The sequence below is a fragment of the Neocloeon triangulifer genome, unplaced genomic scaffold (assembly GCF_031216515.1).
Source record: "Neocloeon triangulifer isolate White Clay Creek 2 clone unplaced genomic scaffold, ASM3121651v1 ptg000022l, whole genome shotgun sequence".
Taxonomy (NCBI): Eukaryota; Metazoa; Arthropoda; class Insecta; order Ephemeroptera; family Baetidae; genus Neocloeon; species Neocloeon triangulifer.
In genome coordinates, this window is record NW_026775562.1 from 204,407 (window position 1) to 232,138 (window position 27,732).

The 27,732-nt window shown below is 36.4% G+C and overlaps 3 protein-coding genes across 3 annotated transcripts; 2 read left to right on the forward strand and 1 right to left on the reverse strand.

The window, feature by feature from the left end:
• Nucleotides 1-162: 162 nt before the first annotated feature.
• On the forward strand, nt 163-12,605 carry LOC132204265 (transcriptional activator protein Pur-beta). The gene is given in 6 exon segments (XM_059632661.1): nt 163-358; nt 1,826-1,879; nt 7,807-7,938; nt 7,982-8,202; nt 8,262-8,489; nt 8,704-12,605. Coding segments are annotated over 6 exon segments (861 nt in total). The 5' UTR covers nt 163-306; the 3' UTR covers nt 8,878-12,605.
• A 4,842-nt stretch (nt 12,606-17,447) lies between these two features.
• Nucleotides 17,448-23,060, forward strand: LOC132204427 (pyridoxine/pyridoxamine 5'-phosphate oxidase-like). Its single transcript, XM_059632925.1, has 6 exons — nt 17,448-17,598; nt 20,476-20,639; nt 21,880-21,979; nt 22,039-22,194; nt 22,360-22,490; nt 22,543-23,060. Exons 1-6 carry the CDS (start codon nt 17,578-17,580, stop codon nt 22,853-22,855), a joined length of 885 nt encoding a protein of 294 aa, XP_059488908.1. The 5' UTR covers nt 17,448-17,577; the 3' UTR covers nt 22,856-23,060.
• On the reverse strand, nt 23,046-27,573 carry LOC132204426 (AP-1 complex subunit gamma-1). Its single transcript, XM_059632924.1, has 12 exons — nt 27,432-27,573; nt 26,019-26,411; nt 25,675-25,913; nt 25,363-25,616; nt 25,155-25,309; nt 24,744-25,056; nt 24,470-24,679; nt 24,287-24,418; nt 23,838-24,228; nt 23,621-23,775; nt 23,321-23,413; nt 23,046-23,259 (listed from the first exon to the last, which is right to left on the reverse strand). The coding sequence occupies exons 1-12, from the start codon at nt 27,482-27,484 to the stop codon at nt 23,164-23,166; spliced, it is 2,484 nt and encodes an 827-aa protein (XP_059488907.1). The 5' UTR covers nt 27,485-27,573; the 3' UTR covers nt 23,046-23,163.
• Between the last annotated feature and the right edge of the window lie 159 nt (nt 27,574-27,732).

Sequence of the window (27,732 nt, forward strand, 5' to 3'; positions counted from 1 at the left end):
GCAACACGGGCTCTTAATTAAATTAATTAATAGAGAATGTGCGAATTTGTTAAAAAAAAGTACAATGTATAGGGACAATCGAGGATCGGCTCGTAGTTTGGCGCGCGCCGCGATGATTCCCTCCGCGAGGGATCTACTTAACATGGAGTCTGCCGCGAGCCGGGCAAGCCGCCGAGACGTGCAGACGAGCAGCCGCCAGCGCAACAACTTCCGCTGCAGACACCGGACCTGTTCTGCGGCTTTTTGATCGGGGTTCGGTGGCAAGAGCAGCAAAGTGGCAACGAGAAGAAGGGTTCGAAACAAATAATGTCGGACCGAGAGAGTGGCGACGAGCAGCTGCAGGGCCAAAGCATGAACGGTGAGTGTGTCGTCCGGGCCGCCTCCGTGCGAGCCGCCCCCGACACCGGCCCCCGACCCGCATTAATCTCTGTTTTGTCTGCGACAAGATGGCCGAGCCGCCGCTGAGCGGCCGCGTTTCGGCCGCTGGCCGCCTCTGCGGTCGATGACCGCGCCGGTTCTCCACACGCCCACCTCGGGCCTCCGAAGGCCGCCCTTGGCCGCCTCCGTCCGCGCTTTCTGCCGCCGATAAATCCATAGACAGAGGCCACCTCGCTGGCCGCCTCTGCGGCCTCTCGGGCCCCTGGCGGCCACTGACAGTCGTTCGGCGCCCTCCAGCCGCCTCCACAGTGCCCGGGATGCACACTGGAGGCCGTGCTGGAGGCGGCGGAGGCCGTCGTCTTGCAGCTTGATTAGGGGCCCCAAATCCGAGTCGATGCGAGTTTCTCTTCTTTTGCATTCACCAAGATTTGCAAAGTTGAAAGTGGCGCGATTTTCCTCAAAAATGTACTTTCTAATATTCGTACAAAAACATTTGGAAATTTTAATACATTGTTTGTGACAATTAATTATTTAATTATTAATTACCCTGCTTAATTTAAAAAAATCTATTGTTGATTTATTTTAATGATTTTTTTTTCTCACAAAGTTTTCGTCGACTCGTCGTGCACAACCAAGTGGAATTTTCGCGTTCCGGTTGATCAAATTGGTGCGCGCCGTGTAATTAGCATTTTGAAAATTGCAGACGTCCGTCGGGCAGCAACTCAAAACACACGTGTTTGACACACTTTCAGTAAAAATCGATTTCTCGAAACTAGACGCGGTTTGCATACGTTAGGGGTCTGGAGGGCGTTCTTGCCATTGTCCTCCCATTTACATCGATCAATTTAAAAAAAAATCAATTTGGAAAATTGAAAGTATTGTTTTTTTTTTTAATTCTAATAAATTATTTATTTTAATGTTCTTATTTTGCACGTTGTGAAATTTTGAGTAAAATGAAATTAAATAAATTTATTTCTGATATTTTTTATATTTTTTTATTCAATCGCCAAAATTTCTGTTAAAAAGTTTTGTTTAATTTCAAACTGTTTTTTTTTTTTAATTACGTGCAATAATTTTGAATTTTTCTAGATTATATTTACTTTAAATGTTCAAATCATTTGTTTATTTAGTGCATCAATCGACTGAATGATTAACCAGAAACGTCGATGTTATTTTGCTTTGATCTGCTTTGGTTGTTCTCCCTTTTTACTCTTTACTCGATCTCTTCATGCCGAGTTTGCCGGTTCTCGTTGATCAGCTGGCAGCTGCAATTCCACTCACATATACTGCATTGCCGGTTCACATAAAAAGTCTCTTCGCGTACTCGACCGAGCTTTTCCAATGGCATATTTTTAACAGTTTTTAATCCATACGTTGAATTGTTTATCATTTTATTTTTTAAATTATACTTTTTTTCTTCTAAACAAACTCCTTTTTGCAATTTCAGAATACGACCGGAACAGCGGGATCGATGGGGCCGGAAGTTCAGAGTTCGAGTCTGGTAAGTGTCCTAAATCGATAGCGCGCGGTGCCGCCGCACAGATGACCGATCCGTGTTCAGCATAATTAGGCTAATCTCATGCGAGCTAGAGAAAAACCTCTCGACAGATTGGCAAACTTTCGCACAGATAAAATAAATTTTCTTTATTCCTGCCACATTCTCATAAAAGTTTCTGGACCGATTTTGCAATTGAATAAGTAAAGAAAAGAAGCTAAATAGTAATATTTTTGGCAATAAAAAATTAGCTGCAGTTTAAAAAAAAAATATAGCTAAGCATACATAACTGATTTTTTTTTCATCGTAAATATTTTAAAACATTCATGAAATTCTGCGTGCCTTTATTATATAAAATTGTAGAAATAAAAGAAATTAATCTTTGAAACATAAAATTTTTTTTAAAGAATATGTATTTCATTTATATTAATTTTAGATAAGAGTGACAATTTAAATTTACTGAAATTAAATTTACTTCGTTTTATCGTTTATTCAAAAAAAAAAAAGTAGAAAAGAATCTAATTTATACATTTTTTCATGTAACGCTTTGTTTGTTTGCACTCTTGAAATTTTGAAATTTTTATCAGAATAACAAGGAACTTTTTTTTATCAACTTTCGTTTTTTAGACTCGTGATTATCAGAGAACCAACGAGGAAGTCATGAATTTCCTGCTGAAGGAGGCAAATATTTCAGAAAATTATATTAGCATGTAAAGGAAATTCCTATTAGCAAGAAATTTGAGAAAATTTATCTCGGCATGTTTTAATTAATTGCCTACAAAGCAGAAATTTTACATCGCTTCATTATGAAAATAAAACTGTTCAATATTCGGAAGGAAGGCGCAACGAAAACCAAAGTATCGAGAGAATAATTAAGCCGTATATCTAAAAAATCTCAACCAGTTTTATTAAAATAAAGTTCTAGAAACAGAATTTTGGGTTTGGCTTATTTAACGATATTTTATATGCAAACATTTTATAATAATTACTTATAATAAACTAATACATTTTTAACAAATTTCGTTGGATTGCAATACAATCTATTTATTTTTCTCTAAGCAAATTTTAATATCCTTCTGAAAAATCGTCCATAATTATCATTATTGTTAATTTAATTTTGCAATTAATATTTAAAGCTACTCAAAATTTGGTTACAAAATTTCAACTACCTCGGAATTTTATTAATTTAAAAGAAAAGAAAATTCATGCGAAAAAAATTTTTAATAAAGTAACCTCTTAATTTATTATCTCGTTTGCATTTTCGAGAGAGAAGGACCGAAAAATTGCCAAGTGGCGCGGAAGAGGAAGCAGGGCCTCTTCTCGTCTTGTCTATGCCTCTGGCCGCCTTGACATTGACCTCGATTCCGCTCTCTCTTTCAAGTGTGACCTGCCCCAAATGGCAGGCGCGAGACCCCTTCGGGGCCGGTGTCCGCTCCGGCGGCCAAATGGGCCAGGCTTGTGGGAACCGCGGCCTGGCGAACGAGCGCCCGCACGTGTGTGCTGCTGGCAGTTTAGTAGGTCAGTCCGAAGCTCACTCGGCACTCGCCCGGTGTGTGCAGAATGGCGAGAGAGAGCAATCGATAGAGAGACGCGGGCCTAGCGCGATGCACTTCTCACTGCGGCCCAGCTGCACTTCAGGGTCGACGGCCCGGTTGCCCCCGTGCTTGACCTCACATGACCTCCTGCCGAGTCAAAAACAATAAACATCAACAAAAATAAATTTGTTTACAACTTAAATTCCACACTCTTTGTTAAGTTAGAGTCAGCTGGAGACGATTTAGATTCTAATATTTTTTTTTTATTTAGTTCAAAATTAAAATGAAGAATAAAATAAATTTGTTCGAAGAAATTGACATTTTAGGAGATGATCATAGAAGTAAAGAGATGGGGCTTTTTCCTCGTTTTAAAAATTGTTTTTATTCAAAAACAAAATACCAGTTTTGGTAACGGTCTGCGACCCTAATTGAGCCGTTTTAGAATAAAAACAATTTTTCAATTATGAAAAGCCTTATCTTTTTAAAATGACATTCAATTAAAAATTATTCTGGTTTACTAATTATTAATTAATTACTTATTTATTTAGTCGTAGTAAATTGGTAACATGGTTTTAATTGGTTTCCCATAAAATTTAGCTTCTAATTCTAATTTCTAATTTCAAATTGGTAAAATTTCAAAATTTTTTTCTTTTACTGCAAATTTGAATATTGATTTGTAAATTTTTGATGCAAGATTAACCGGGCCAATTTTCCTAATTTCTGTACAAGCTTTGGAATTTGAATTCACATGACGCTAAATTTGCTGTGTTTACTGAAATTACCACGGCACAACAAACCACCGTTTTGCTAGTTCTGTAGTAAAGAGTGTGAAAGAAAATTTAAAGGAAATTTTTCATTTGAAATCAGGAACATATATTTTTAAGAAATTGGCTCTAAATTTGAGAAAGTTTCGTTTGATTAAATTTTTTTTATAAGTTTTTGCAGCCTTATTTCAGCTCTTTAATAATGAGTCAGACTGCGTGTAATCCATTTCATTTTTGTGTTCATGAGAAAAACATTCTTATTTATTAAATTTCGTGCTGTAGATTTAATATGATTTCAAAAAAATGTTGGAATTGATTGCAAAAAGTCCCTTTAATTAAGTGTGTGTTTGCAGTTCGTCAAAATTTTACTGATAATTTATTTATTTAATTACAATCAGTGTTGCTGAGATGCTGTTATTCAACCATTTTTAACTCAAATATTTACAATTTGCTTTGATGTGCAATAATTAGCCGGCTTTGGCTGTTTGTTTTTCTTCTTCTCGGCTCGCCCCTGGCTCTGATTTTGCTCCGGGTGGCGGCCTCTGTTCCCACGTGGCGGTTTTGCAAACGCTCTATTAATAGGGCTCAAGGTTGAAAAAGTGCGTTGACACGGCCCGAAATAGTGTCCAAAACAAAACAGAGATCTAAGCGCTCGTTAGCTTGGCCTTTTTCGACGCAAGCTCCTCGAGATAAGCGCTTTTGTGTGTGCCAAAGAAGCTATCCGAACGAATAGATGCGCTCGAAAAGGAATGGCGCGCACATCCGCCACCCTTTCCAGTTGAGCTAAAGGAATTTCTGCCCGAAATAGGCAACCCAGGCGAAATCTCGTCACGCCTGTCGCGCCGGTTGCATAATTTAACTGAGACGGGGTCTCCGCGGTGAGCCTTGCTTGGAACAATTATTTGCTCTGCGAGACAGAACTTTCGGGGGATTATCTTGGTGGCGAAAGTGTTTCTGCCACACCTAGGAAAGATAAGATTTTGCTAGTGCCAAAAAAGTTATTACTAAACTAATGTCGGGAGTCAATTTTTTTTCTTACTGCGATGATGTGATATAATTAAATTTTATTTTGCTTCAAAACATTGCAGGCGATCAAAGTAATCCGAAGAGCTATTATTTAGCTTGGTTCAGAAAAATCAAATAATATATATATATTATTTGATTTTGTTCTTTGACTCTCGATTGAATACAAGAAAAGTTGTACCCAAATTAATGTACCAAAAATCTACCACATTTTCCTTCTTTGGTATAATATCAAAAATATAGGCTCGGAAGTTCACATTAATGACTCTTTATAGAAAAATCAATAGGAGCCATATTTGGCAATTAATGGAAAGTACATTTCAAAATTGGAACTTAAACCATCATTGTTGTAAAGAATTTATTTTGAGAGTTTAAAACCCAAAGAAACCACTCGAAACGGAAAATAATTAAATTATTAAATTTTGATTAATTGCTTTTACGTGGAATTAAGGTTTTTGTCCCAAATATCTCGTGACTCGTAACGTAACTCCACGTAAGGGCGATTAGTCAAAATTTAAACCAATAATTAAATTTATTTCGGCTTTATCAAAAATAAACCAAATTAAATCCTTCATTAAATTTCATGCATATTTTTTTTTTCATTTTTGACATTGAATCATATAATTGGTGTATTAAATTTCTTGCTGATTACAATTTTATAATCGTCTCTGATAGATAAAATATAAAATGTATTTTGAATCCATTTTTAAATGTAACTTAGTTATTTGCATTTTTTTTTTTCATTAGTTTTTGGATATTCCATTTCAACGTCTGAACATATTTTTTTATTTTTACTTTTGTAAATCAAATTTTCCGTGATATTTTCATACTCTACGAGTTTATTGAACGATTCAATTTGCATTTTCGCCAAAACCCTCCGTTTTGTGCCTTTTCGAACAAAACCGCAGCTCGAATTCATCCGAACGAATCCTTTGTCCTCGCGTGTCATTTTTTGAAAAGAAAGCCAATTTTGGTCATTGTCGACCCCAGGGTTCATTATTTGCACGTTAATCGGAAACAAAGCGTTCAGCGAGGTCGAAACGCGCTGGGGACAAAAGGGTGGCCCTCGTTTGTCCAGCGGAGCCGAGAAGTGCGGGCACGTGCCTGAGGTGAACAGACTCGGCAGCCAGGGAAGGACCCAGTGATACACAATCATCTCGACCAAGACGAGAAAGATGCCACTTTTCGGGCACGCAAGCGCCGTGCGCGAGTGCGAGTTGCACCGAGGTCATTCACCGTCTAGTCTCCCCCACCACTAGCGTTCGCACACTCGCAATTTCGCATTACATAGAGCAGCGGCGGCGGCGGCTGCGAGTACCGAGAGAGCAGGGCGGGCGGATTTATTATTTGTGCGTGTGCCTCCCCCTCCCGAATCCGCCGGCGGGCCACCCTCGCAACGCCAGCCTGGCGCGCAACCCTTTCTCTCTCTCGGTGGATGCGGTTCTCGCCTCTTTCTTTCTTTTTTTTTTAATTTACCCCGGATTACATTAGGCGAAATGATATCGACGATTTTCTTCCCCCTCCGCAAGAATCAAAGCTCGCCGCTTCCCCACCTCGATCCGAGTGCGAATTCGGAAAAATTATGATATATTCCTCCATCGCAAGGAAATTTTTTTCAATAAAAATTTTCTATTGTAATTTAACTTGCATCGTTCCGTTTAACAAAACAAGTAAAAGAAAAATTGGGAGGGAATTGTGTATATTTAGACAAAAATTCATCATCATTGGCAAGAATTTTGCTTATACTTTGAAGATAAAAAAGAAACGGTTTCCAATGCTCACTCTGAACGTGAAACTTGTTATTTATTATTGATTTTTTTCTCTTTGTAATTTGGCGCAATGTCAAGATATTTTCCTTTTTAGTTGATAAAAGTAGAGCGTTAAACAGTTTTTCATTATTGAAACAATCACAAAATTCCTTACCTAATCGTAACGACAAAATGAAAATGGGCATTTTATGTCAATATATCTTATTATTTTGTTGTTTATCATTACTTTATTCCATTTCATATTTACCTTAACCTGTTGAAATTCAGTTTTATTAAAGAAATAAAAAAAAATTAGAAGGTTATTCAGAAGCAGGAAGCTTGATAAGTTATTCCAGAAAAACAATTTTTTGAGATGGTTACAGGATAAATGTTTTGAAATTAATAATAATTAACACATCAAATTTAAGTATAAATTTGTTTTACATAATCAGATATTTTTTAAATAGCTTTTAAATGACGGTATTAATTTGGCAAAAAATAATTTGAAAGTAGAAATAAATTATAAATTTTTTTAGGAAAACTATTACAAACTGCCTTGATTGTTAAACCTCTACCTTGGCGTTTGGGGGTTTCTCATTTTGCAAACAGTTGAGCTTGTTCATGGGCTATTGTAAATTTTAATTGGATTTTTTTTACAATTTAACTTTTGGTCCAGCCTCTTCAGAGCAGTGGCAGCTGCGCGCGTATTGATTTTCACCCGTCTGGACTCGACATTTTTGCAGCCTGACGCAATTTTCAACTTTCTTACCAGTCTTGACTTTTATTAAAGAAAATTATTCTGATTCAAATACATAACCAAAATTTTGTTTATGTTAATTGGATTTGCCTGGGAATTGTTGAAGGTGGACAGCAGCAGGGGGAGCAGGAGTTGGCCACCAAAATGCTGCAGATACAATCCAAAAGGTTCTACCTGGATGTCAAACAAAACAGAAGAGGTCGATTCATCAAAGTAGCAGAGGTGAAATAAAAATTCCGTAATTCCATTGCCTTAACTGAAGTATTTTCTTTTTTGTTCAGATTGGGCCGATGGCCGCCGAAGCCAAATCTTCCTCGCCCTGTCCACAGCTGCCGAATTTCGGGACCACCTTTCCACATTCAGTGACTTCTACTCGTCACTGGGCCCACCAAACCCGGAAAACGTTCCAGAAGATGGCAAACTCAAGTCTGAAATGATGATTAAGGATAATCGTAGATACTATTTGGATTTGAAGGAGAACTCTCGTGGACGATTTCTCAGGGTTTGAAATCACAACAAAATTCTCTTTATAATGAAAATAATTAAACCTATTTTAATTAGGTATCACAGACAATTACAAGAGGAGGGCCAAGGTCGCAAATCGCGATTCCAGCACAAGGAATGATCGAGTTCAGAGACGCACTCACAGATTTGCTCGAAGAGTTCGGAACAGATGACGGTGGCTTCAAAGGAGAGCTGCCCGAAGGCAGACACATGCGTGTTGAGAACAAAAACTTTTACTTTGACATTGGGCAAAACAATCGTGGAATCTACATGCGCATCTCAGAGGTGAGTAAAATACAAATTATTTAGAAAGGAAAACAAAGTTTCATTAATAATTATAAACTGATAAAAAGAAATTGCAAGTCAATTTTATTGATATTCATGCCAATAAGCTTTTTAATTCAAGGATTTTTTTTTTAAATTTGGCCTCTTTGGAATTATTTTCATATAGATTTCAGTTTTTCTTTTTCTGAAAACTGTACTGTTGAAATATTTCCAGGTGAAAACAAACTTCCGAACTGCCATCACAATCCCTGAGAAGTCTTGGGTGCGATTCCGAGACATCTTCACCGACTACGTGGACAAAATGCGCGACGCCGGTGACAAGAGCAGTGCTGGCGGAGGTGGCGGGACGACGGGCGGCGACGCGTCCGGCAGTTCGTCCAGCAAGTGAGAGGGCGCCCGGCTGCGTCGGGACGCTCCGCAACAACGGCTGTTGATCACCCCCTACCAACTCACAATGCACCATCCACAACAAATGAATGATGAGACAAATGAGGACGAGTGAGTGTGTGCCGCTCATTCTCGCTCCAACTCACTCGCCACCCAAACTCTCTCACACACACATACATACATAAACACACACTTACACACATAAACACACAACACGACACATGCTGATGATGATGAGAATGCAGTTGCCCCGCCCCTCTTATACTAAGGGAGGCGCGAGCGAGCCCTAGTGTTATTACGATACAATTTTAATTGTTGTTGTGGTGAGACGCGACAGTATTTGCCAACCACATATCGGAGAAAATTCCTTTGTCCGTAAACGTACACGTGTTGAGTTTGTAGATGATGAACAAAGAAAAAATAATGTTGAGAAAATGAATGGAGCCGAGAGAATGCGACTGAACGAGAGGTTGGCCAATTCAAATGGAAAATACAGAAAATATTTAATTACAGAAGAGATAAGAGACTCTACAACCGTAGTTCGTAATGCTACTCGAGAAGATGAATCTATGCGATTTATTATGAAAAGCCGAGAAAGAGAGTTTCAAGAAAAAGTGTTAAAATGTGAGCTACCGACGAGTGACTGAGTGAGGGAGTTTTATTAGCGTTTAAAACATAGAGAGAAAAAAAGAGAACTACGTATCTAAATAGGTAAGAAGAGGTGATTTTTGTCAGCTGCCACAAGTTTCAACGACTGCCAGTGACCAAGCAAGATCTTCTCTTAGCAATCTGAGTCTAAAGACCCGCAGAGAATTCTCATTGTCAGCTTATTATTGGAAATTTGGTTTGTTTTTTAGCACCCACTGCTCACCTATGAAATTAACAAACATGTGATTTTGGTTCTTAAACCTATTTTTGGGAATTTGAAATTTCCAAACTCTTTTTTTTTAAGAGTATAAATTTTATGAACTTGCCCTAGCGGTTTTCTCTCTAGCCTGATTTTTCAATCCAGTGGTGTGCTATAAAAATTTGAGTTTCTCTGCAGGCAAATGACTACCGATTGCTCAAAGAATTTCTGTTTCCCCCAAATTTGTTTGTGGAAACTTAAGTTGGGATTTGCAACAGTTGATGAAAGTTTCCTCGGCTGCGAAAAGCGCTTCAATGTTCCTTCACAGTGGATATAATTCTCTTGTTAGTTTTTGATCTTTCCGTCACAAACTCCATCGACCCAGATGGATAATTATCACGTTAATTAATTTTGCGTTACTTTGGTTTGAAGTCGAATGAAAGCGTCCAGTGGTGTGGCTAATAGAAGAAGAATGCTTTCTGAGCAGCTGTGAATCGATAACAATACTATTACTCTCATTTCGAACTTGGATGGAAAAAAATCGCAATAGTACTTGATTGATGATTTGTTAATAGCTGTGTAATTTCCTACAAATTAAGAAGAATGGAATTTGTAAGTCTTCGGTCCCTCGCTGGAATCGACGAGGAATGTGTAACTTGCGTGAAACCTTCATTTATATACAAGTACCAATTTATTGGTACCCAATCAAAATTGATCTTATGCAAAATAGTCTTCTGTAATTTGAAAAATCAGCTGTGCTGATCGATTGCTTGTAACTTGGGAAGTGTCCACTTTGAAAACACTGGTTGTTCAAAGCCCAACATTGACCTCTATTAGGATGAATGATATTTAATTGACACTGGTTGTCACAGAACTCAAAAATTTAGGACACTTCCCAGCAATATTTTTAAAATTTGACACCTTTTGAAAGATTTTTGGACAAAATCGACCGATTGGTTCAACTGCTCTGAATTCAATTGCTGGAAAATTGATTGAATGAGGGGGACCATGATTTGAAAATTTAACCATATTTATTTACTCAAAATTTTGTGGGGTTGGCTTGCAATGTGTGCTGGTTCACATTTATTTGTGATTAGGAGTGTTTTACTAATTGGTGGCTCAAAATTCTTGCTAGTGGGACCAACGTCCGAAATGCCGGGCGAAAGAGGGCGATTGGCGTGATCAGTCAAATTGACGCATTTTTGTATTGTATTGACCTAGAGGTAAGAGAGGAGCCAACCCCCGACGCAATTCTAGTTTGTGCGAAAAGAAATTTTACATAAATGTCTGGTACATACACTCGGTAAATTGTTGTAAGGAAGGATGGAAAGAAAGCAAGCTGGGCAGAGTGATGATCTCTTGCCAAACAATTGTTTATTAATTTTTTTTTTACTTTGCTGGACAAAAGTTTTGTGTGGAAATAGCTGACAGCGGGAGGAATTGAGAGAGAATAAATTTCCAAAAGTAATTATTTAAAAGCCAGATCAATATTATCCAATTATTTACAAATAACGTCTGTCAAGAAGTGTGTTGCACGGAAAGGGTTAATCAATTAATTTCCAGTCCACAGCGCAAGTAGACGAATGAACTGTTTAATTAAGTGGTGACAAAAAGAGAAAAAAGGATATTGCATAAGCAAGCGAGTAAATTTTCTAAGGAGAATAATTCGTGTAATTATTAATTAAGCATTGTTTTTTTAAATAAAAAAAGGCAAGAAAGAGAGAATGTAAAAGAAGAAAAACAACAATAGGCTTATTAAGTTACTCCACGCTATTTAAGGAAGGGTTATTAGTTTTTACGCGAGGTATTTAATTTGTAAATAAATCTTTAACGGTAAACGAGCAGATGGTGATGACGGAGAAAATTATAGAAGAAGTAAAAAAATGAAAATTCATTCTTAAGTGTAAGCGCCAAAAAATGTGTTTGGGAAAGCAAAAAAGCCGCATCAAAACTCATCCCACGCCATTTTTACTCTCATGCCCCCCGAAAAACGAGATATATTTAGTTAAAAATTCCAAGTCTTTTTGAAAATTTTAAAAATGTAAAAACGCAGTCGAAAGTTTCTGAAACTATGTTCTGCCTTAGTTACTAGTCATAGCAATAAAATCCATGTCAGCCTTTCGAAAACTCACTGAAACAAAAAATCTATTCACCATTAATTGTGTTATTGGCGCTCATTTGTTTAATATGAAACCTGAAAACCCTTCCACAGAGAGAACCATGACACCATAATATGTTTGAAAAGAGTTATTTTAAGACCTGGAGCAAATAACGGCAAATCTAAAAATGAAAATTTGGGTCCGCGTGTTCTTTCTCACAGTGAAGTTTTCGCGTTCGAGCATAGGAAAGGCTGCAAACTTGTTATGATGAGTAAGATTTATTGGTTTGTTTTTTCTTCTCTAAGTACCCGCTTACGAATCGATTCTTGTATTTAAGCGACGAATGGTAATCAATCTTGAATAACAATTATTAAAAACGCAGACACACGCAGGTCATTTTGTAATAGTGCATGTGATGTTCATGGATATAGATGACGAAAAGAAATTTAAAAACAAGTAAAAGAAAATCTCACAAAAAAAAAAATAAGAAAATTATGTAAGGAGGAGAGGAGGATGTAAAAAAAGAAAAGAAGAAGTTTTGTAGTTGATACACAGACAGTCTCACGTCAGACACAAGCGAAAATCTCTGTTTTCATTTCTCTCATGTATAAGGATAATTGATCTGTTGGCGGAGACGAAAAACAAGAAAGGTTAAAAAGTAATTATATTCTTATTTGTAATAAGCAGGAAGAAGAAACGCTAACAACGGAAATGTGAAAACTTGATGCAGTCTCTTTGACGAAATAAAATTGTGGAAAACACTGCCACTAGCAAAGTACCAAACCGGCCTCTTTCATTAAAAACTTTCATAGATTCCCATCTAGGTTTATGTTTATTTCCAAATCACCAAGGTTGACAAACTAGTTTTATGCAGTTTTATTGTTTATCTCCTTTTATTATTTAGAAAATAAAAAATACTCTCCCAAAGCAGTCTTTGTGATGAATTTTATCTCCTCTGATCGGTGAGCAGAAGGTCACTCCAAAAATTCCAAATGAAATTAATTTATTCAGTATAAAAATTTACAACGCAATTTAATAAATATTTTTTTACTATCATTTAATTTTCTGAAGCATATTTTTGAATAATTTTTAAAATATCCATTCAATTTAATTTTATAAAATTTTCAGCTTAAAAAAATCGTGAAAATTATTTCCTTTAAAAAATTACTTTGAGTCACTAGCTGCTCCAAAAATGTCGATCCCATTAAATTATCATTAATAATTATATTATCACAATTAAATTTAATTAACGCATTATTAAAAAAAATTTCCACTTGGTTCGGCTAAGATAAATACTATTTTGATAATATTTATTATTTCTTTCTGATTTTAAAGGAAATTTTTTTTCTTCGTTAATTAATTCATTATTATTGTAAATGTGAAATTATCATAGCAATTCGGGAAGTGAAACGCCCCTAATGTTAAGTTTAAAAAAAAAATTAAGCCATATATCAAAATGACTTTTATATGCGCAGACAGCTTTTTTTGCCAATATGTTTTTGCGCTCGGCAGGAGCAAAAAAATTAAAGTGCAATTGTCCCAGCAACTTTTTGCTGGAACCAGTTTTTTCATCGTCTTTGCCGCAGTGTGCGACTCGAATATCCAAGCAGGTGGAATAAAAAGTTCTGGCGTTCAAGTCACCACACCAGCAATAACAGGCTGCGACACACACCAACGAAAAACTATAACTTTCTTACATAGCTTTCTTTTGCAGAAAAAAACGCAGATTGGACAAAAATAGGCTCTAATTATAGAATGGAGACGATAAATGGATATTTTTCTGCATTCAGACAAGAGAATTTAAATTAATATTGTTTGATAGAAAAATGATAATTTTTTCTATTCGCAGAAACATTTAGTTTATAATTTTTTGAGATTTATAAAAAAAAAATATAAATTATATTAATAATTTTTACACTCGTAAGACTGGATCAACAAGCATTTCCCCCGCCCTAAATACAAACTGAAAAATTCAAACTTTTCAGGTGAAATTACTTTCAAGCAGAAACAGTCTCAAAACAATATTTTTAAAATTCATTTTTTTTCAATACCTATGCGAAAAAATTTGTTTGTAAAATTTTTTAATTTATATGATTGTGCTGATCTTGAAGTGAATTCTTCTTCTTAAAAAATAACAGTACTTCCTTTAAGTTTGTATTGAAATTTTTTCTGAATGTTGCAAAATTATAATCGTTCAGAACAGTTAAAAAATGTTTCAAAAGTAGCAAAAAATCTAAAAAGCTTTATTTTTCGTTAGATCCGGAAAAGTTGTTTTTATTCTCACTTATTTAATTTATGAATCAAATCAAACAAATTTAAGATTACTTTTTTGGTAAAGAAATTTTGACACTTTTAATTTAATAATGAATTTTCACCGGCCAAAATCATGTTTCAAGATTTTATAGTTTAAAGTGTATCATTTGGCATCAAAGAAGCAGAATTTTACGTCATCGTCCGTTCACGTGCGTCAACCCAAGCCCAATGGTGCGGTTAAAAAAATGTATATAATGGTCACGTAGGCATTGGGCACAAAGTGGACGAGCCTGCCTTACCGACCCTTCTCCTTCTCTTTTTTCTTTCCGACACGTTTTTTGCAGGTTTCTCTCCGTCAGAGGTACACGTTTCCTCTCGTTCAGGGTGATGAATAGAAATGAGTCAAAAAGAAACAACCAGTTTTGCCTCTTAATAATTCAGCGGGGAGACGCGCCAGAGTCATGAGACAAAGATGAAACAGCTAAAAAAAATATATATTATATTGTGTGGACCCTAAGTGTTTTTTATTCCCGAGAGAGCACTTGCAAAATTATTTGACGCGTTTATTTTTTGCAGATAAGAAAACACATTTCGCATTTTACATACAAGTGAAGGTGTTTTAACACAACACAGTTTTATCCGCATATCCGCAATGTCTCGACTTATTGATTCTCGTTTCGTGTTTAGTGCCACACCGCATTTAAGAGGAATTCTAATGAATTGCGGACGTTCGCATAATTTTAATAAACACTTAGAACGTGACATTGATGTAAACCGCGATTCTCAATTCGATTACACTTCCCAGCATTTTAGTGGGCCAACAAAAATAATGGATTACATTTACAATTTTGTGTTCAAAAAAGCCGATTATATTGAAAACTTGATTCTTATGTATTTGGCCAACATTTTTATTCAAAATCTTTTTTTCTCCATTTTGATTTTAACTTTAGAGAATAAACAATTATAAATATTGAGAAATTTTAATTTGTATAATAAAAAAATTGATTTGCTTTTTTTCAGTCCTGCTCGCCCTGATTTTTCATAAAACGCCAATTCAATCAAATTCATTCCAAATCAACAGTTACATTTAATTTGCACTTCCAGTGCTTATCAAATTACTTTTAAAAACGGAACTCCAGAAACAAAATTGGGTGAAATTGCAAAATGCCTTCAAAAAGTCGATTTTGTCGATTTTAAATATTTTTATTTCATCGTCGATGCGTGTGCCGGTGTGAGTAAATAAATTCACACGTCGCATGCCAAAACGTTCCTGCCGTTAATTTTTACAGCGTCTCACATAACATTATTGAAATTTATTGTAATTTATAAACTGTGCACACACTTGACGAATATTCGCCGCGCGTGAGCAGAAAAACGTGTTACCTTGTTGACGCCACAAGAGCGATCATCTTTGGGAATTCGCAGAGTCGGTCAAGCATGGAAATGAGAGTACTTGTAGTTTAAATGTTGCGATTAAACCGATTACACCGGCTGAAATTCAACCTCAAGCTAATGTCTTAACTATCCTAAATTTGCAAATAAATGACGAAAAAAAATTCAAAGGAACTTAAAAAATAATAAAAAATTCTGTTCTGCTAAATTCTAAATTATTTTCTGAAAAAAAAAATTAAAAAAAAAATATGAAATACATTATTGAATTAATCAATTATATTATGCAATTTCCAGGTTCCACGTCATTATAGAAAGAATAAAAAAGGCTTCAATTAAACATTTTGTATCAGTTCAATAATTTTATGGCTATTTATGAACAACACAGTCACATAAGAATTAAAAAAAATTTTAAATATAAATAGACCTCTCGGCACTTTTATCAATTTATAACCTTCTTTGAGTTAAAATGACAGAGGTCTTGAATGAGACAATAATAATTATTTATTATCATTTTTTTTTATTAAATGAATGAATAATGCTGAGCAAGAATTAACAATTGAAAATTCGGAGAAATTACAATCTTTTTGAATGGTAAAATATTTTCAAATTTGGATCTGCATTCTAAAATTTTAGCAGCACAACTTTTGCCGTAAGCTTGCAAAGTGATGCTCGGCGGGTTTTGATGTTGAGGAGGAAAATTACCTCTCAGAATGTTCGCCGCGCTGCATCACGTGAGGAAAGCACAGAAAGTGGTAACAAAGTGTAGGGAAAGTTGGCAGAACCATTTTTTATTTTATTTTTAACTTCTAATCGCAGATTCGCCCAGGGGCGAAAAAGAGACATTTGATACAAAAATGAAATAGGAAATTGGTTATATAGTTGTTGCGTAAAAACGTGTATCAGAAATTAATATCTAACTGATGGAGTGTATATAATATTAAATGGCTATTTTTAACCGGCTATTACTCTTAACGTCAGCTAAAAATAGAATTCGACGTAAGGTGAAAATCACATGCAAACCACTTTCTCCGGAATCTCTGGTACATTTCAACGTTCACACACCAGACACCCAAGCATGAGTTTTTTTGCACCCAATGATGCGGCAGACTGGATTTTATTATTTGTTTTTTATTTATTAGCTTGCTACTGTGCGGCTAGCTACGTAAATAGATAGAAATAAAAATATTCTCCAGAAAAGTGTTGAAAAGTAGTAAAAACTCTACTCCTCTCTAATTGTGAGCCATAAAACAGATCCGCACTCATGCACATTTTGAGTCCATTGAACTCCATAAAGCATTTTTTATAGATAAATAATGTTTTAACATTTTCACTGAAAAAATTAAAATAATTCGGCATTTGAAAAACCTTTCGCAAACCAGTAGAATACAAAATTTAAAAAAAAAACTAAGTCTAGAAAATACCTTGTTCGAATTTTTTCACTTACATTTTCGGCGTCACCCGTGCCAAATTTCATGTTTCCAGTTGCAACTGAAGGAATTCAAAAATTTAAATTTACATTCAAAATCCCCTTTCTTGAAAATAAAAACTTGAACTTAAATATAATAGAATATTCCATTTAAGTAAGAAAAGTACAAGAAATTTATTGTATGTAATGCTGATTTTTTTAGCAAAAAAATTTAATTTTAGAAGCAGAAATATGTTCCATTCCTTTCCATCTTTCCATAAAAAGTGTTTTCTTTATATTTTTAATTATTTTCAGAAAATATTTAAACAAAATTACTACTTCATTAAAAATAAGTAAAAATACGTGATGGAATTCTGGTAAATTAGTTCCTCCAAATTTTCTTGCATTCCATAAAAGGTTCATCACATGATTAAGACGCGTCTTTTTTTTAATTCTGCGAAATAAAACAAAAATCTGGACGTATTCTCCCTCGTGAGGTGCGTGACTTTTGTGCGCCCGAACCCAAAGACGCGAGTCGCACTCTTTTTGCCATCGGAGGTGGTGAGGGTATGAGACCGACTCTGGAGACCAGCGGAGCCACACGCTCAGCTCCTGGTATAAAAGCTCCGAACAGTGCTTCGTGGAGGCTTTTCGTAGTGAGCTCGGAAGAGATTTTCAGTTCTGCTACATTGAAGCAGCTTTGATATGGCTAATCTTCTTAAAATGGTAAGTAGAAAAAATAAAACATTCATATAATTTAATTCTTTTAATTTAGATTTTTCTATTTTTCTATCAGTTGAAAAAATTATTGTAATTATTGGAAAGCTTGAAATTTGAAAATTTGAAATCAATTTCAGTTTCGAAAAAAAATTTAATTCAATATTTAATTTAATTTTTCTTTAAATTTTAAGAGCGGTGATTTTGACGGTTGGGTCCTCACGTGATCCTCTAATAATATGCACATAGAGCTTACAACTTGTCTCCCAGCTGAAAAAATTTTGTCACTGTATCAACTGCTTTCTAAAATCCACTGGTGAATAAATTTCTGTCTGTGAACGTTTGCCATCCTGGTCTTAAATATTTTAATGATCATATGAAGATAAATCATGATTATTTATGTACAGCTTAATATGTATGAAATAAATTATTAATCCCCTCACGATTTGCATTTAGCAGATAAAAGCAATTAATAAAATAGAACTAATATTAGAGATTTTTCTTCTTCATTAATTTTTGAATTTTAGCAACATCTTGATATATTTTTTTTAAACTCTCTGAAATCTTTCACAAATTCAAAATAATTGATTTAATTCTCATTTAAAATATTTCTCAAATCTGCCAAACGTTTATGCGTTTCGGAAAACTCGCAGCGAAAAAAAGACCACAAATAATAATTTTGGTTATTTTTCTCGATCGTGCCATGCATTAACGGTAGATTTTAATTGCTCCGCAACCAGTGCAACTTGCGTGCTGCGCGTGTTGCATAATTTAATTAAATGATCATCGCACTTTCTGGAACTATTGCCGACTAATTACATATGTATCGCTTCTTCCTATGAACCGGTTACGCTGGTTCGGTCAAAGTGCTATTATTTACTATGTAAGTAAAAGGTGGAAATCTCATTCAACTCTCATTCGGGCGATATCCTCTTTCAAGGGCGGCGGTCATGTGGTGTTAATCCGCCTAGTGTAAAGTAAGGACACTATTATTCGTTTAGGCAGGGATCGAATCTACATACAATTTTTTTGCCACTCGACTATTCTCACTATTCCCATTTTGGTATCTTCTGAAAATGATAACTATAAAATTTTGAATATATTTTTTAATATATTCCTTTTTGAAATATTAATTAAGATTGGAATTCAAAAACAATATATAATTCTACTGGTTTATTTTTTTGTAAAAAAATTGTTCAGCTGAATTATTTTGTGAGAATTCAAAATTGTTCAATTAAAAATACAGTTACGATTGCAAAACAAAAAAACATTAAAATTGAAATATTTTATGCTACATTTTAACACATCAATGTCTCAGTTGACTTCATCAAATTTTATTGTACATTAATTGAGCTATGAAAAATTAAAATATAAAAGTAGCCAACCAACCAAATAATTAACATGCCTGTTCTTCTGATTTATTTGACCGTTAAAAAATTTCGAGACCTCAAAAGGCAAAAAATTTTAATATAGGACTGGAAAACCAACTATTGAAGAATGAGATTTTAAATAAAAAAGATCAATCTTTCCCTCTCCTTGTGTGTTTCAGGAGTGGGCAATAAATAATTTGTGTTCTATCTTCCCTCAGGTGGGCAATTTAGGGGCGTTAGCACTGCTAGAGTGCTAATGTACTGAATCGAGATTGAATCAAAGGTCCTTGTGCCGTGGACCATTTAGCCGAGAAACGTGCCGCCACTACGATTTATTTTTTCTAATACTTTTTTGCCTTTCCGCGGCCGGACAACCTTGACATTGTATTCACGAGATGACATAAGAAAAACCAGTTTTTGCTGCTGCCGAACCAGCGAGAGCGCAGTGTGGAGTGCAAAAAATTTTTGTTTTCATGGAGCGGAATTTTTCCTGCATAAATTACTATTGAATTCAGTCACGTGATAACTAAAAAAATAAACACGACGCGCCTTCTTATAAATCATTCCGGTCTATGGAATTTTGACCTGGATGCTTCTCCTCGCGTTTCTTTTGATGAGAATTAGAATGTCAATCATAAATGATTCTGCAGTTTTTATAAAAAATTCTTCTCAATTTTTTAATTATTTAATCAAGGGAACAAAGGAATTCTAAAATTGTGTATGCAATATTTATTCTCAATGCAATTATTATTGTGGCTTCATGGAACAAGTAAAAGCCAGAAATGAAATATTTTGTGTTAAGAACAGCTTGAATCCAAAAATTCGTTTTTTTAAGTGATGCAGAAGATACTGAAACAGGAAAAACAAGACACGCTAAAATGTACCTGCTTTACTTGATTGCCAAGGTGTTGAATAATGTATGGACTCGTTAAAGGCAGACACGTAAATTCTCCAAATTAAAGTCCATTGATACAATAAAAAACAAGTAAACCGGCAATCCTAACAGCAATTTCAAAATTTAATTGTAATTTATGGGGAAAATGCCCTCATTCATATACAAATTATTACTATTTAATTTTTGATAAGAGAGAGCAAAAATTATTCTTAATATTCTGAAAAATATTATTATAATTTATTAATTTCCCAATAAAATTTTATTTTTTTCTTTTTATTGTTGGAAGCAGGGGAAGCAGATTGCACAAACAAATGCATCTTTTAAACTGTTTTAATTTTTTAGAAAAAGCAGCGTGATTGGAAATAAACTTTGATTTTTGTAAAAGCTCTTGAATTGCTACTTATAAATGCAAGCTAGGCAAATTATCGTCAGCGAGCGCTGACAATAAGATGCATCGCAATCAAAAATAGAGCAAAATAATTTATTGCAGCTTTCACAGCCTATCTGTGTTTGCATTTCAAGCCGAGCAAGCAAATTGTTGGGTGCATCGGCACTTTTGTATTAATTTCATCGCACGTACGCCACAAAAGACACTAACCACCCATCAACGGGATGTTCCAGAACGGCCACCCGAACGGCCACCAGCATGAAGTGGAGGAATCTGACCTCTTCAAGATCGAGGTCACTTCCGATGACCCCATTGAGTTTTTCCGCGAGTGGTACCAAATGGCCGAGGACGCGGGGGTCATCCTGCCGCAATCTCTCAACCTCGCCACTTCAGATGGGTGATTATTATAGTTTTTCTTCTCTCGTGTGTGCTTCATTAATTTTTTTAATTAGTCACATGGTTCGTCAGAGAGGTGTGGTTGATAAACCAGTTTTGTAGATCCATTTCGCGGTGAAGCTCGGCGATAGGATTTCAAAATTTGTTTCTATAATGGTTATTTTTATTACCTATCGACTCAGCGGAATGTCAAAAATACGATTAGATGGGTGCGGCCTGTTGCACACAAAAGAGTTGCGTCAGCAAAGAATCTCCCATATTTGTTTACCTAATTTGCATAATTCTTGGCTTACGAATATATTAAAATCGCTACACACGTGGCAATTTTTAATGATTCTTATTTATGACGAGCTGAAATGGTAAAAAGAGATAAAAGAAGTCAATAGAAGTAATAAAAATACTACATTTTTTTAAGATTGTTTTTTTCAGACTCGCAGTAGTTTTTTTTTAATCTCTTTATTCTGAAGATGCGATGAGAAATTTCTGTGATTTTTAATCTAAATCGCACGTTAAAGTCTGAATTTAAAGAGAGTTTAGTCGAATAAGTCCACGCCAAAATAATTTTTCAAAATCCCAACAAGTAGTTTTATCATTTTTAATTATTATTGTATAAACTGAAAAAATTTGATTAAATCTTTTAAATGCCGGTTTTCCTCAAATTTTGAAATATAATTTTATAATTTTTCACTTGGAATGAGCTACATTTATTCACAAAATTGATTAGCCTCATTGCATTAATTAACTTAATATTTTATTTTTATGTAAAATCTGAGAATCTCAATCAAGCAATATCAAATATCGCGGTTGCGCTAAGCCCCGACCTGGTATCCACATTTCAAATATCCATACTTGATTTCCCGCTATCATGGCGTAAATTTAATACTCGTTGCTACGTTTCAGGTGTACAGATTGCAAACTGGTTTCAACATAATATATTATTTTGTCTGAATTCCATGCACCGCGATTGTCAATTAGATACCTAGTCATGTGAGTCGCAAATGAAATATCATGTGACTTCGAATCTCTCCTTTCGTTTAAAGGGTTTGCGGAGAAACTTTTTTTTTCCAGCATCCAAGTTACGCATCACGTGTGTGACGCCTATCGAATTGAGCACGTGGTCATCTCGGATATTAATTGAATTGACATGAGAGAGACTTGAGTTGACCACAATTTTCCAACGATAAAAATCTCATAGAAATATAGAAAAAATTCTTCAAACCACATCATTCAATTTTTACCAGATGCGGTCGCGTGAGCGCTCGCACCCTCCTGATGAGAAGACTAGTCGACGACGGCTTCATCATTATGACGGACAAGAGGAGCAAAAAGTCGTTTGATATTGTGATTATCCCACTTGTACGCAAGTCAAGTGATTTAACTAAAAAAACTCTTGATTTCAGGCCAAATGTCCACGTGTGGCGCTCACTTTCCTGTGGATGTACCCGCGGCAGCCCAAGGGCATTTACGCTCAGCAAGTGCGTGTCGAGGGACTGATTTCAGAAATTCCCTTCGATGAGCATATGGACCTTTACACTACTGAACCTCTATATTGCAAAGTACAAATATTGATGTTACAAATTATTCTTCTCCATAAAAATGAAAAAAAAATATATTGTTTAAAAAAATTATTAAAATATAGTAAATTTACTTTATGAACATTAAAACAAATTGATTATTTTTAATTATTTCTGTTCTAAAGAATGATTTAATTTTAATTTCAGATCCGTTCAAACATTTGCCGTCAAGGAGAGATTGTCGAGTGGTCGGAGCACAAAGAGAAGCACGACCGCATTTACAAGGAATGTGTTGAGCACGGTCCTCCCGATTTTCTCAACTACCCCCCTGAACATTAGTAAGAGAGTGAATGATGTTCAATATCGTATTAATTCAAGTTGATTTCTCAGCGTCATGTACAAAGTGAAGCCCGAGATGATGGACTTCTACATGGCCACCGATTTTACCATTGGCGACCGCGTCGTCTTCCGACTCTCAGACCAGCCCAATCTGATTCCGGCCACGGCGCTGAAAAAGTCATCCATCATCGAAGAAAACAACGGTCACTTCAAAGGCGAGAAAAATGGTTTGAAGGACAACAACAATGGTATCGACGAGATGGAAAAAACCTTCCAAAATGGGTTGAAAATCGCCACCGGTGCCGGCCAGAAACTCGCCGATAACGTCCCAAAGGAGTGGGTTCACTACCGCGTCTCTGCCTAATTTTGCAAGTTTTATTACAAAAAAAAAGAATATTTTTTTGGGCAGGGTCCTCAGGGGTTTTGAAAAGTTTGCCAGCAAGACTGATGGGTGTTCAAGCTTCTCAAGTTTCCTGCTTAGGCGCATTACTTCCGTAATTATACTATTTTAATTTTTTGCTGAATAAAATGTATTGAACAAGAAGAGTTGAAGATGAATTTAAAAATAATGCCGTTTTATTAATATTAGTATTGACGCGCTCTAAACCCAACAGCTAATAACATACAAGTCCCAGCGGTGATAATAAATACAAATTAATCACATTGAGGAATTCAAGAGGTCGGAGAAAACTGATTGACTTCAGTTTGTTCTGTGACGGTCTGTCCATTCGCAGAATAACAAATTCTCAGTCTCATTCGAAGAACGCCCTATCAATTGAAAGAGGACAAAGCTGTGAAAAAATCAATGTTAAAAATTTTCAATACTCACATTTGAAGGATTTTTAATACTGATGACTTGGTTGATCTCGCCTGTGGGTGGCAGCTGCGTCGAGGATGCTGGATGCATTTTAAGCACAAATGTCTGTAGAGATAATTAAATTAGAATAATAATTAAAAAAATCAGGAAAGCAACACAAATTGGTATTTACTAAGTTCTAATTATGAACAAAAATTACTCATAAAAAAATTTAAATATAATTGAATAAAATAAATTATAAAAAATTTGCTTTAAAGAAGTTTAAATTTTTGTTCAACATGAATTTGCAAGTAATGCATTCCATAATATTACCTTGGGGACTGCCGCTTGAAGAATAAAGTTGTCCAAGGTTTGGTTGTTGCTAAAGTTGTATGCAGTCATGAGGATCTCGTAACCTCCGTCGTTCAAAAGCTCCACTTCAAAGTTAATTTTCAAGTTGTCTTTTTCAAATACAGTTAGAATTGGCTCTGCGGATTGAAAAAAAAAAGTAAAATAAATTGTCGTGGACTTGAATAATTATAATTCATACTATTGACTGGAGCCTTGGGAATGTCGCAGTTGTTGAGCGAGGGGCCGTCGAGGCCTCCCAGCAGATCTAGCAAGTCTTGGTTGTTCTCAATCGAGTTCACATTCGTCTCAGGCGCAACAAACGAGTCACCGGTCGAGCCTCCAAGCAGTAAAAGCAGGGCACTACCAGAGTCCTGCGGCTCCTCAACCTGATCAATCACCAGACTCTCGTTCTCCGGAGTTCCACCTCCCATTTCGTCCATCTTGGGTTTGGACGATGGAATGGGCGGCATCCGTTCGAGCAGACTTGCTCGCAGGTGATCAGGATGGCTGAAGAGGGCAGTGAACTCGACACCTCTTTGCTGCATTTCAATGTTCAGATGCGAACCAAAAATTTTAACCATTTGCATAAGCTGAAAGTTTTATACTTGTTTAGGATTTAGGTCTAGAATAAAAGGTCTTTTCTGTTACCCTTTCAGTGGCACTTCGGAATCTGGTGCTGAGTTTTACAAGTGACAGGAGGGTGTATTGTTTGGTGACTATCGTATTTTGTGGCGCCCATAAAATGCGTTGATACACATCCAAAATTTCATCCTCGTTAAGCTGAATTAAATAATTTGGTTAATAATAAAAATATGTTAGGATTTCACACACCTTTCCTGCATATTCCGAGTCATATAACAAAATATCAGCGTACTCTCCTAACGACCACATGGCAACCTGTACCAGAGGCTGCCTATCCATCTTGTCATCACACAACTCATGCCAAAAATCTGCAGTGATGCTTGCTTGGATGTCTCGAGATGAATCAGAGATGAGTTGAATGGTGGAGCTGACAACGTCATCTCTAACATTGTTTCCAGCCTGGAAAAAAACATTTAAAATTATTATTGTTTCCTATCAAAAAAGGCAAATTTCATCAACTTACAGCAACAATAACTTTCAGTAAAGTATCAAGTCGCCACCGGTTTTCAGGGCTATACTTGTCAGCGCAGTGCATGATGTGTGAGGAGCAGACCGATTTAAATTCGGGCTCAGGAGAGCGCTCGACAAAGAGAAGAAGCTCGGCAACCATGGAACGGACGTTGCTGTGATTGACAAGGGCCACACACAGTTCCATCGCTCGTCGACGAATTGAAACGTCCGGATCTTTGAGGCACTCAAGAATAGTTGATCGGTGGCGCTGCACGGCTGATAAGTCTTTGGCTGAGGTCTTGAGCAACGTGTTCAATGCCACATATCTGTGGACAAAAAATAGAGCATCAACAAAATAATATTTCAAAATAGTTGGAAGTTAAAAGTTATTATTTCAATTATAAAATGGGTAACAATTTATTACCTGATATTTTTGTCATTATTAAGTAGGAATCGGCCTAATATGTTGATGGCTAAAACGCGCAGTCCGCTCTCGGATTGAATGTCCATGATGGATAAAACGGTTTCGTATAGGATTGTGTTGCCAACGTTTTTAGATGTTTCCGTGTTTGTTGCCACCTGCAAGTAAATGAGATAAATATTTACCAACTTGAAAAAAATTAAATACAAACCTGTGCTAAGACGTCATTCATGGCTTCACTGGTCTCGACATCACCCTTGCCTAAGATTCTTAATAAGCGCAGAATTTTGACCTGCAGGAACGGGTCGCTGACACCAGAGACGTCGTGCTCAGGACTGTAGCCAGCCAGAATTAGGTTCTTCAGGATCCTGACCAAATTTGGCACCAGCTTTTTGAAGTGGGCAAGCGTGTCTGGGCTTTTCTCACACATTTCCGTGATCAAAGTCACGCCCGTAATTAGAACACCTGAAGCAAAAATTATTTATTAAAAAAATGATTAAAAACGCCAACGTTGAAAACAAACCGTGGTTTTTCTCAGTAAGAAGTGATCTGGTGGCTGGAAGGAAAATTTCGATGCTCTCAGGCACTTTTCGCACCACCCTGAATGCACACAGGGCTGCCTTTTTCCTAATATAAGCGTTGGGACTGCGCGCCAGTCTGTCGATTTCTGAGGCAAGATCTCGGGCCATTTCAGGCGAAGCAATAGCACCCAATGTACAAAGGGCCAGTCCGACCACAAACTGGGTTGAAGAATTGAGGTCACTAAAAATTCAAAAATAAAATTTAAAAGGTTGAAGAGTAAGTTTAATTTTTAATTTAAATACAAATTTGTATGCAAAATTTAGCAACTGCAAATTATAGGTTTACTTTTTGAGACTGTTTGTGATGAGCAGGTGGACGTCCTGTCTTTCATCGAGCAGCAGCATGGCCCCCAGGTAGCCTATCCGCTTGTCAGTGAACCTGGGCGAGGCGATCAGTTTGAGGCACTCGAGTTGCCCAAAGTGTGCCGGATAGCCGAGCATGTGGATGTAGAGCAACTTGGCCAGATTTCGACACCGCCAAAGGGAGTCGTCCTCCCGAAAACAGGCCCTGATCAACGCGCACTCCTTGTTGACGACGGCCCTCTCCTCAGCGGCCGTCCTCGCAGCCCTGATTTGACGGATGAGGTCCCTCAGCCGCATCGGGGTGGGCATTCGCACCCGCTCGACAGCCTCGTTGATCACCTGCTTGATCGTGGCCATATTAAAAGGCGCGTTGAACCTGAAAAAATATTAATTTTTAAAAATATTTACTTATTTTCATTTTATCGAAAATATAATTTTTCTGATCTTGTTGGAGGAAAATCTTGTTAAAAAAATTGAATTTTTACAATTTTTCAGAGATAATTTAGCTTATGAATAATAAAGCGAGTTGGCTCGATTCATTAGTCCCGGTGTTCCCAAGAGAAAAGTGTGACACAACGAAGCGCTAAAACTCCATCCCCAGACAGTAGCCTAGTGGTGGTGGGCTCCGAGTTCCAACTCATCCGAAGGGGGTGTCGGCCTCTGCTCTTTGCAATAATTATTACCCGTGCTCCGACGGATTCATCCTGCTCAGCGGTCAATCGGACAGTTGATCACAGCGAAACAGGCATCACTCGAATATGTACAACAAAAGGTGCGGCGTCCGCGCTGGCTGGGGTGCGGCTTTCGGGCTCGAAAAGCGACCGCAAATTTGGAAAATCAAAAATCAGGCAGGTGTCGGTGGACGAATATGGCCGACGAGCGTGACGTCACCGGCTCACGTCGTGCCAACCTGACAGGGTGAAGCGCCAATCTTCGCGAACTTGTGGAAATTTGTGAAATCTTTCCGGAGAAATCGTCTTTTAATAATCATTTTAAATTCATAAATTATTACAGAAAAAAACCATGTATAATTGTATATAAAATAATAATGGCAAATCCTAGATGCTAGATGAATCAACTAAGTACAATGACACCATGATTCATGATTAACCGTGCAGTAAATGGGAAAAAAGACAGTCATAAAATATATAAAAACATTTAATTATTTATTTTATAATATGCTTCTATTTTAATCTTCTCTAATTTAAAAAAAAAATAGATTTACTTTGTAGTCAGCGTCAGCATTAGGGTTTTTCTACACATTTTAATAAAAAAGAAAAAAAAAATGGAAAAAAAATATTTGATATGAATGACTTGAGAAATCCGGATTATCTTGAACAATAAACCACTTCCAGACTTCTTGTAAGGCAAAATAAATGATCAAAATCGCACCCACCTGCGATTGTCGTCGGGGGACAAAATGCCCGGCTCGGGCTGGTAGCCCCACATCTCTCCTCACTTCTGGGCAAAGAAGCCCCCAAAAATTATTGATTGTCACAGCTGCAACGACAGGCAAATACTGTACTAAAAGGCCCGTGACTGACGCGTTATCAGAAAAATATAGAGTTGTTTAGAGATAAGCAGCGGCGTTTATCTCTGCCAAATTAGGCGTGTCCAAATTTTAGTCTGTTGCACCTGGCGCTTTTCAGCTACAGAAAATTCCACTTAAGAGACTTGAGAAAAGAAAAGAGGCCAAT

Excerpts from the sequence above, each read along its gene's own strand:
- LOC132204427 (XM_059632925.1), top strand. The coding sequence starts at position 17,578 with ATGGCTAATCTTCTTAAAATG. Across the intron at positions 20,640-21,879 it reads AACCTCGCCACTTCAGATGG|ATGCGGTCGCGTGAGCGCTC; the intron begins GTGATTATTATA and ends AATTTTTACCAG. Across the intron at positions 22,491-22,542 it reads AACTACCCCCCTGAACATTA|CGTCATGTACAAAGTGAAGC; the intron begins GTAAGAGAGTGA and ends TTGATTTCTCAG.
- LOC132204426 (XM_059632924.1), bottom strand. The coding sequence starts at position 27,484 with ATGTGGGGCTACCAGCCCGAGCCGGGCATTTTGTCCCCCGACGACAAT. Across the intron at positions 24,680-24,743 it reads TACTGAAAGTTATTGTTGCT|GCTGGAAACAATGTTAGAGA; the intron begins GTAAGTTGATGA and ends GTTTTTTTCCAG. Across the intron at positions 23,414-23,620 it reads TTCAAGCGGCAGTCCCCAAG|ACATTTGTGCTTAAAATGCA; the intron begins GTAATATTATGG and ends TTATCTCTACAG.